The sequence below is a fragment of the Elephantulus edwardii genome, unplaced genomic scaffold (genome assembly GCF_000299155.1).
Source record: "Elephantulus edwardii isolate Elephantulus edwardi_28Jun2011 unplaced genomic scaffold, EleEdw1.0 scaffold00154, whole genome shotgun sequence".
NCBI classification, from domain to species: Eukaryota; Metazoa; Chordata; class Mammalia; order Macroscelidea; family Macroscelididae; genus Elephantulus; species Elephantulus edwardii.
The window spans coordinates 6568986-6579794 of NW_006399904.1; the positions used below are offsets into that span (position 1 = coordinate 6568986).

Sequence of the window (10809 nt, forward strand, 5' to 3'; positions counted from 1 at the left end):
CTGCCTCTAGAAGTATGTACCTGACATCATATACGAATCCTTAACGTGTATAATCTTTCTAAAGCCCTTCCCAAAAGTTCTATAGAATATTCCTATCACTTTCATAGTGAGATAATAAATAATAGGTTCTGATGGTGTAGTTTATTTATAACATCAAAATGTTTTGAAAGGTCAGGACCTCAAAATGAGATCTGCCAATTGAAAGGCCAGAACCTCAAATTGACCTCTGCCACTTAAAATGTCAGGACCTCAAATTTGTCAGCTTCCCAACCCCCCAAGAGAAGGATTATCTCCTCCTATACATATTTCAGTTGCTCACTCATCACCCTCAAGTTGAACACAACTCATAGTGACACTCCAACGGGTTTCCAAGGTTATAAATTTTAATGGAAGGATCACCCAACTTTTCCCATTGGATTCACTGGTGTATTCAAACCACCGGTAACATAGGAAATTTTTTGGTTAGCAACACGACACTGTACTCACTATGCCACCAGAACACTAAAGAGTTACAGCTTAAGAAAATCTCTGGGTTTCCGGAAGCTGCTCGAGGTTGTGGATTCCTTGCTAGTGAACTTGCGTCGGCTTCAGACGAAGCTGTAGTTGGTGTTCGAGAGCAACTGTCGGATTTGAACAGCATTGTTTTGAGCGAAGCAGCTAGTGGATCCCAGACACTGGAGAATTAAATCCGGATTAAACAGATTTCTCTGCAGATCTGGTCCTGGTAAACTCTGCCACTCCACACTTCAAAAAAAACAGATGAAGAAACTGAGGCTTAAGGAACTCGAGAGTCGCCTGCAACAGGTAGATGAGTTCGAAAAGCCCAAACTACTTTTAGAACAGTATCCGACCAGGCCACACATTGCAGCATGTATGCTCTATACAATCCATAACACATACGATGACATTGAAAATAAAGTGGTTGCAGATCTAGGATGTGGTTGTGGAGTGCTTAGCATCGGAGCTGCAATGTTAGGAGCAGGGTTGTGTATTGGATTTGACATAGATGAAGATGCATTGGAAATATTTAACAGGAATGTAGAAGAGTTTGAGTTAACAAATGTTGACAAGGTTCAATGTGATGTTTGTTCATTATCTAACAAAATGACCAAGTCATTTGATACAGTAATTATGAACCCTCCCTTTGGGACCAAGAATAATAAAGGAACAGATATGGTTTTTCTGAAGACCGCTTTGGAAATGGCAAGAACAGCTGTTTATTCTTTACACAAATCATCAACTAGAGAACACATTCAAAAGAAAGCTGCAGAATGGAAAATCAAGATAGATATTATTGCAGAACTGAGATATGACCTACCAGCATCATATAAATTTCATAAAAAGAAATCAGTGGACATTGAAGGGGACCTAATTTGGTTTTCTTTTTTTAAAAAAAAAATAAAGACAAAAGTAGATTAAAAAAAATCTCTGGAGGTGGTTATGAATCTGAACAGATATAAAGGTACTGAGTTTTGTCTTGGTTTGGTAACATAATAAAATGAAACACAGAAAGGTTAAATAACTTCTCCAAGATCACTCAGGTATGAAATGACTGAGCACGAATTAAAATGAAGCTTCTCTAACTTCTAATCATTACCTACAGCATAGATTTATCTAACTTCTCTACCTTCTAATTAGTACTGTACAGGATAGGTATATCTCTCTCTACAGTCTTTAATCATCCAGCTTCTGATGACCGGATGCTTCAGTGTAGTTCTTCCACTTTGTTTATCTTCCTCCCTAAGATAACATATTTGCACAAATGAGAATAGACTTCTCTGTAAAAAGTTTCCAGTACAAGAATGGTCATCCCATTTTAATAAGAGCAAGACAGTAAAACATATCTTCATTTTTTAATCCATCTGACATACTTTAGACATGTTACAAGGCGGGATCAGTCCTTGGAGAGGGATGTCATGCTTGGGAGTTTGGAGGGACAGCACAGGAAAGGAAGATCCTCAATGAGATGGATTGATTCCGTCATTGGGACAATGGTGTTGGTTTGTCAGAGACAGTAATATTGGCAAGAGATAGAGAAGGGTTTAGGGTTATTGTACATAGGGTCGCTATGAGTGGCAAATGACTCAACAGCACAATACAGCAGCAACAACAAGGGTCATTATGCTTTATTCTTGACTCAATGACACCTAACAAAACAACATATATATGAATATTAAAAAAGATAAAGAAATACACAAAGAGGTAAAGGCAGAGAGGAAATATTATATAGAAATTCTTTGTATGTTATTAGCAGTTATTTTAAGCACAATACGTGATGCATCATAGATGGTCAATGTCAGTTGAGTGTTTAGAGTTGAATGGTTTTAAAGTTGCCTTTATCATTTTCTGGGGTTTTTCCCCCCTGTGTATTCTACTAATAACATGATTTCTTGACACTCGGAAAAATTTAATGATTATAAAACAAGTCTGTATATATAGAAAAATGCCATAATATTCATTTCTCTTTGCTTCTGCCCTGTGCAAACATGAGTGCTTTTAGAAATGAGCCTCTGCTGATACTGAAATGATTCCATCTCCGGGGGCACTGGCATTAGCAATCAGGAGAAAATAAAAGGAAACCACTAAGTGCCAGTGTGTGATCTTCCCTCTCATCTCTGTAAGCTGCATTGCCTTTGATGTAAGTGGCAGCTGTGCACTTGGATCAGCCTGAAGAAGCACAGGGCAAGTGGGGCCTTGTGCTCTTTGTTCTTCTCTTGTTCCTGTGGTGCCAGAGCTGTCCCATTCACAGGGGATGTCACAACCTTGGGGGATGTGGGGAATGCTGCAATACTGGGATCACGCAAACATTTAAGATATGCAAATAACTTAAAAGTTGAGATCATAATCAAATTCGTCTTCCAGGGAAATTCATCCCCGATATTGCTCATAAAACTTTTTCACTTTTATTAGTATATATTTCCTACTAGATTACACTATATACACATGAATGAGTGGGGAATAGTCTCCATATAATCTCTCCTTCAGAAAAAAGGAGAGTAGTGCTCTTATTCTCGTTAGCTGTTATGGTATCAGTGGTGCCAAATTTGGGATGATCCCAGGCATAATAAAAGGAAATGTTTCCCTTGTACTGGCTGCCTCATCCCCACGATTGATTATTGACTGGACTCGTGTCCACAGAGGTTTCATTGGCAAAATTTTGGTAACAGATCAAAAGACCTTTCTTACAAAAGGAAAATGAGATCAGTACATCTCATATTAAAATTACATACTAATTTTATCAAAGCCAACCTGACTAGAGATTTCAGCTACTCATTGCCACAGAAGAGTGGCATACAGTTCAGTTAAACACACTGATCTGAAGCAAACTTCCTCTAGGTTACACCACTAAATCCAGGGAAGTTTACCAGTGTTGGATTTTCCAAGATGGAAGTAAAAAACTTACCAGTGAAGTTGAAAGACTATAGTATATACTTCAGTATATACTTCAGGATTATAATTTAATACAAAGAAAACAAAAGTTCTCACAACTAGATAAATAAAAAACATCATGATAAATGCAAGAAATATTGAAGTTGCCAAGGATTTCATTTTACTTGAATCCACAGTCAATACATCTGCAAGCTATAAAAAAAAAAGAAAAGAAATCAAATAACATACTGCTTTGGATAAATCTGCTCCCAAAGACCTCTTTCAAGTGCTATAGAAAAAGTATGTAACTTTAAAAACTAAGGTGTGCCTGAACCACATAAAAATTGGGAAATGAAAAAGGAACACAAAGAACTGATGTCCTTGAATTGTTGTACTGATTAAAAATATTTAATATACTATACCATGAAAAGCAATGACGTCAATCTAGAGACAAAGATATGCCTAATCCAGGCCATGGTCTTCGCAATTTCTTATTATGATCCAGAGAGCTGGACAATGACGAAAGATGACAGAAAAAGAATAGATGCCTTCGAATTGTGGTGCTCGAGAGCCTTGAACATACCATGGACTTCCAAGAATTAAGTAAGTCTGTCTTGGAGAAGGTGAAACCAAGTCTCTCATTGGTGGCTAGGATTTTGAAACTCCAGCTCACATACTTCAAGCACGTGGCCAGGAGAGACCGGTTCTTGGAGAATGACATGCACAGAAGGGTAGCAGGGCAGTGCAGGAGAGAAAGACCTCGGATGAAATGGATTGATACAGTATCTGGGAAAATGGGGGTTGGTGTGTTGATATCAGTGAGACTGGCTCAGAACAGAAAAGGGTTCAAAGCTGCTGTATATTGGGTCACAAGTGACTCAACAGCACACAGCAACGACAATAACATTGACTGTCAGAAGAATGAACAAATCTATCTTGGAAGCAACATAGCCAGGATGCTCCTTAAAGGCAAGGATAGTGATATATCTTCTCACATATTTTGGGAATAATATTAGGGTGGCCAGTTCCTGGAGAAGGACATCAATGTTGGAAAACCAGAGGTTCAGTGAAAAATAGAAATACTCTCAATGAGATGGAAACGTCTACAACAAAGGACTTAGCAGAACAGAGACTGTGAAGATTGCACAGGACAAGGCAAGATTTTGTACATAGGGTGGCTATGAGTTGGAGTCAACATAACTGCATCTAACAACAATAAGGTAAGCACAAGATCATTTGCATTTACTAATATGTAGTGAACAATTACACATTTTTATACCACATCAAAAATTCTTTATCTAAATAGGCTGACATTTATCTTTTTCCCAAATCCACATCACCTTCCTAAGAATCAAAGCCACTGTTGAATTTTATAATTCTTAATACGCAAGAGAAGGACTGTTGTTATTGTTGTTATGTTTTATTGAGTCGCTTGTGACTCATAGTGACCCTATGTATGAGAGCCCTAAACGCCGTTCTATCCTGTGCCAACCTCGCCATCTCAAACGCACTCATTCCCACCACTTCAGTCACAGAATCAATCCATCTCATCGAGGGTCTTCCTCTCCTGCACCATTCCTCCACTCTGCCAAACATGATGTCCATCTCCAAGGACCAGTCCCACCTTGCAAAATATGTTAGACGAAGCTTTAGAATCCTTGACTCCAAGGAGCATTCCAGCTTCACCTTCTCCAGGACAAACCTGTTTGTTCTCCTAGCAGTCCATGGTATATTTACTCTTCTCCAGCACCACAGCTCAAAGGCATCAATTCTCTTTCTATCATCCCTATTCACTGTCCAACTCTCTGATGCATAGCACCTAATTGCAAAGACTATAGACCGAATCAGACACCTTAGTCTCCAGCCTGACGTTGTTGCTCTTCAGTACTCTTGAGAGGTCCCTCACAACTGACTTTCCCAATGCAATAGGTTTATTTTTACTTATTACTCTGTAGTGAATAGTTTCACATGTTTCTGTGAAACTTTTCACTACAGATTAGTAAATAAGCACAGTAAAGTCATTGCTTCCCTTTTTTTTTCTGGATAATCTTCTCCACCCCACAAGAAAGATGGGAAATAAGAATTGTACCCAATCTAAATCAAGTACATAGCTCAGGAGGTAGATTTTGCCAAGGATACAGTATCCTTATGTAAGATGTTAACATTAGAGGGAGTTGGGTGTATGGGAAATTTTAGTACTAACGTTCCCACTTGTTCTGTAAAATTAAAATTGTTTTTAATTTCATTTTTTAATTAAAAATTTAAAATGAAATAAAAATTAAAACAAAGACAGGCTCTATCTTTCCAAAATATTTTATCCAGTCCTACAACTCACACTCTAAGTTCCTTTGTTTTTTATTCTTGGTAAAGTCTGTATTTCCTAATGTTAGCCTGTTGCTCAGCTAGAAAAGTTCTCGACACACTCTGTGTGATATTTGGTTATCATTTCTCCTGATTTAACTCAGTCCCCAATCTGCCTTTGCTTTGATACCTGCTCAGACTTCATTCATCCAATAATGCCCATCCCCTACCTTCTTCTCACCATTCTATCTTTTTTAACATTCCTCTTTGTGTATGAAATAAGTTAAATCAATAAGTGACTTTATATTAAAGACTAAATAAGTTACTAGGATCAACTTATCAGTTGTTATATATAATTTTCTTTTATGAATTTCTAATTCCTATTTACTATGAAATGATTGGCTCATATATGTTACTTATTGATATCCAAATATACTTTATTGCCATCTAATGAGTTAATAGCGCAACAGCACAAACCTGGGTGCCCTTTGATAACATCATACAACAAGGAAGGCAAAAAAGCAATATACTAATTAAAGGGCTATATGATAGTCTCATCTGAAGATGAGAAGACAGAGGAAAAGGACCTCTTCAAGAATGAATTTCGATGCTTTCATGCAGAATTTTAATATTTCAAGGATTTCCAAGTACTGACATTTTCCCCCCCAAAACAGTGTTTCGTATGTTTATTTTTATTTGTTTCTTGTATTTTGTTAGCCATAGTAATACTGGGGAAATTTCATTAATGTTAGCAGGAGCTAGAGTATTTTAAATGCATGGGGAAAAAATATATATTAATGATAGCAGTGACAGAGGCAGACTTGAATAATTTCAATATTCACAAGGATATCATTTTTCCAAAACATTAAATGTTGGGAAAAAACATAGTTAAATGAAGCATGGCAACTTAAAAGTAGTATTTGCAATTTTGTTCATTCAGCAAATAGGTATTGAATATTTTTTATATAACCAAAAATAAATGTGCCATTTTTAAGTCTAGAAAATTACACATCATACATAAAAGGTAATCTTAAATAATATAATTAGAAAATCTTCATGATTATCTTAATCAACATTCTGTTACTTAGGGGGAAAAATAAGTGAAAGTACTTGACTAGCATTTCAAATTAACAAATTTCTTATCTTTCAAGGAATCAAGCACATGTATGAATTATAATATTCAAGAGTATACTTTATAATTTTCTCTCAATGGAAAATTTCATTACAGCCTGTATATATTAATCTATACCCCTGACTGAATGAAATCACAAGAGACACTCTCCAAATTTCAAATACTTACTATGAATCCAAAACTGCAATGGTGCATACTATTTAAATACTATTCCTCAAGATTTACAATCAAAGGGTTTTAAAAAAAATCTTATACAATTCATGTGATAAACTATAGATTCAATGAGACAGCTCAGGTGTAAGATAAAGCATAATAAAAATTCATTACCTGGTATAATACTTTTCCCTGAGGTGTCTACAAGTTCTAAAGGGCAGGTTTGCACATAATTAAATATTAAAGAGTCTGGGAATTCTTAAATCTTCATCAGTGTCCTCTTCTCCACCTCCTTCTTCCCCTCTTCAACATATTACTGTAGGAATAGAATTTTGTCTTGAAAAAAACTCCCAATTTCCAAATTTGTCTTGAAGGAAGTATAATCAGAGTACTCCTTAGAGGAAAGGATGGTGAAACTACATCTCACTTTCAGCATATTTTCCGAAGAAAGCAGGCTTCAGAGAGAGACATTATGCTGAGAAAAGTAGAGTCAACGAATGAGAGGAATACCCTTCAGAAGATAGACTGGCACTGTGAGCTCCACAATAGATTTGAGAATGACAGAGCTCAAAAGAATGGTGCATAATAAGACAAGATTCAAATCTATTGTTCATAGGGCCACTATGAGTTGTAGTTCACTTGACGTACTTAACAATAATATTGTCTTTAAGGGAGCTCTGATGGTATAGTCTATAGAGAAATCAAGCTGTTAACCTAAATTAGAGAATCCAGTTTGGAAGTCATGCGCAGCAGCCGGATTTTACAGAGGCTTGTTTGCCGGTTCTGGTGAGGATTAGGGTGGAACGTTGACTCGTTAAAGGGTGTGAGATGATGTGATTCGGCCCCCTATTTTTAAAAAACCACATTTGATTTAGCAATATGGGGCTGGAATCCAGTTTGGAAGTCGTCTATTGGCCTAGTGGATAGACAGATATGCTACCAAGCCAAAGGTGGGTGATTTTAGTGCGTGGCCCTCAAGCCTGGTTTAATTGTTTGGGGTCAACACTTTTCTAAGTGGCATAGCACTGGTCTGTCCTTTTGCCGTACAGAGGTAACTTGTGGTTGCTGTGATTCTAAACACTGTGACACTGATGTATCAAATGTGATAATGGTTACCCATGGTGGACAGTGTTTGGTGGAGATCCTCAATTTAAATAAAATCAAGCTTGGAAGCAGGAGTGGCATCCACTTCAGAAATGGCTTTAAAAAAAAAAAAAAAAGAAGAACTGTCTTGTCTCCAGAAATTCTATGAATGTGGAGAAATGATGAAAGTTATACAAGTATTCAGTTATTTTGTTCATAGGGTCGCTATGAGTCATATACAACTCGATGGCACTTAACAACAACCCAAATTATGAGTTTCTCTGACAGTTTTAGACCACAAGTCACACTTTGGGAAAAAGAAGAGCAATCTTTTTCTACCTGATTTACAGACTTAGAAACTCAATAAAAGGTAAGTTGTATATTCTGACTCAACACCAGTAAATAGTAATACTATTCTCTTAGAATTACTTTCTCTACAAATTAACTTTAAAAATATTAAAATTGAAAGATGTATAATATAAGAGAATGTGCAACTCAATAGGCTGACTAGGAAAGGCTAAAATAATGAGTAAATGAGTTTCTAGAGTTTGGATTATTTAGTAAGAATCAAAGTATGTGTATGAGTCAGGAGAATAAACCCTTATTAATCATTTATCACAAATTAATTTGCCCATCAGATTGGCAGAGATACTCCAAAAAAAGCTCCTGCCCCTTATCATTGCTCTCATAACAGCTTTTCTGAATTTCTAGCTTTATCTGTTGTTCACTTGTTTCTTCTGATACTATTTTTATTCAATAGCACTGCATTGGTATATCTGAGTGAGATTTAAGGAACTAAGTTCTTGGTCAGATCTCAACTTCAATAATTCTTTGTTTTGTGTATAGCAAACTCTCCAGTTCTAAAACTCATTCTGGAGTCCAGACTAAAATTGAAATATAAAATCGTAAGCCTTTTAGAAGAAAGAATAGAGACCATTTCTGCCCTTGAAATAAGATGCTATCTTGTAACAGAAAAACCCAACCCAATTCATAGCTAAAGGAACTCTGGGGGCCTAGTGGTAAAGAATTGTACTGTCAATCCAAAGGCAGGTAGTTCAAATCCATCAGGTGCTCCATGGGAGAAAGATGGGTTATTTCCAATGTCAGCCTCTGAAAATCCCCTGGAGAGTCAGCTATGGTCGGTTCTGACTCAACAACAATAAGTTTTTGTTGTCATTATTGTTAGGTGTTGTCAAGTGGAGAAAGACTCATAGAGATCTATGAACAACAGATCTGAACTCTGCCCTATCCTGTGCCACCTTCATCATCTCTGACTGACTTGAGCCTATTACTGTAGTCACTGCGTAAATCCATCTCTTTGAGGGACTTCCTCTCTTTTGCTGATCTTTCACCTTTCCAAGCATGATGTCTCTTTCCAAGGAATAGCCTCTCTTAGCAACATGCCCAAAGTATAAGACAAAACTTCACAAAGAAAAACTATGGCTGCAATTTCCCAAGACATACTATTTTGTTCCTTTCAGTCCATGGAATATTCAGTACTCTTCTCCAACACCGCAAATCAAAGGCACCAATTTTTCTTCTGTCATCTTTATTCACTGTTCAGTTCTCAGATGCCTAGCAAGTGATGGAATAGATCATGGCCTGACTCAGGCACACCTTCATCTTCAAACTGTATCATTGCTCCTCAGTAATGAGGAGTGTCCCTGACAACAGATTTGCCTCATGCAATATGTATCCTGATAGCCTCCCTGTTCATACCAAGGATGTCTATTGTATATCCAAATCTTTCATCTATCTATGTTGTTTCTTATTAATTCAGTAGTGAAGATGTATGTTCCTGATGTTGAGATGCAATACACATTAAAGGCTGTAGTTTTTGATCTTCTGTAGTAAGCATTTTATGTCTTCCTCACTTTTAGAAAGCAAGGTTATATCATCTGCACAAGAGCAGGTTGTTATGAGTCTTCCTCCAATTCTGTTGCTACATTGTTCATAGAGTCCAGCTTCTAAAATTTTCTGTACAGATTGAATAGATACGAAGACAGGATATAACTTTGACATATATCTTTCCTAATTTTAAACCATGTAGTGTTCTCTTGCTGTAGTTGGACAACAGATTCTTGGACTAAATAGAGGTTTCACAAGAGCATAATTAAGTGGTCTGTGATTTCCACTCTTTTCAGTGTTAACCATAGTTCATTATGGTCCACACAATCAAAAGCCTTCGCATAGTCAATTAAACATAAAAGTAATGAAGGCAGAAGGAAAAGATGCTATGCAAAAAGAAAAACTGAAAAACTGTTACACAACTACTCATCAGAAGATACCATTAAGAGTGTGAAAAGTGAAGTCACAGAATGGGAGAGTATATCTGCAATAAATATTATCACCACAGATTGTCAACTAAGTGAAAAAGGCTGAAAAGCCCAAATTGGGGATAAATGTAGACAGAAGAAACTTTTCATAATGAATGCTAAGATACAAATAATACAACTGGTTTTAGGAAACTGTTTAATGTGACAAACCAATATACTTTATTTGTATGCTCTATAATCTATCTATCTATCTATGTTGGTTATATATATATATATGTTGGATATATATATATGTTGGATATATATTTGTTGGAGATATATTTGTTGGATATATATGTTGGATATATATTTGTGTGTTGGTTTTATGTATATGTTGGTTTTATATATATGCTGGGGTTATATGTGTGTGTGTGTGTGTGTGCTGGGGATATATACATATACATATACACATACATATATATATGTATGCATGTATAGGATAGATAGATAGATAGG

At 36.4% G+C, this 10809-nt stretch overlaps 1 protein-coding gene across 1 annotated transcript in view; it reads left to right on the plus strand.

Annotated features, from left to right (window-relative positions):
* The first annotated feature begins 759 nt into the window (after positions 1 to 759).
* The window catches only part of LOC102850627 (microcephalin-like), a 229600-nt gene continuing 219550 nt past the window's right edge, over positions 760 to 10809 (plus strand). The window contains exon 1 of the mRNA XM_006895026.1: positions 760 to 1382. Within this exon, the coding sequence (XP_006895088.1) occupies positions 760 to 1382 (623 nt within the window). The remainder of the gene's footprint in view (positions 1383 to 10809) is intronic.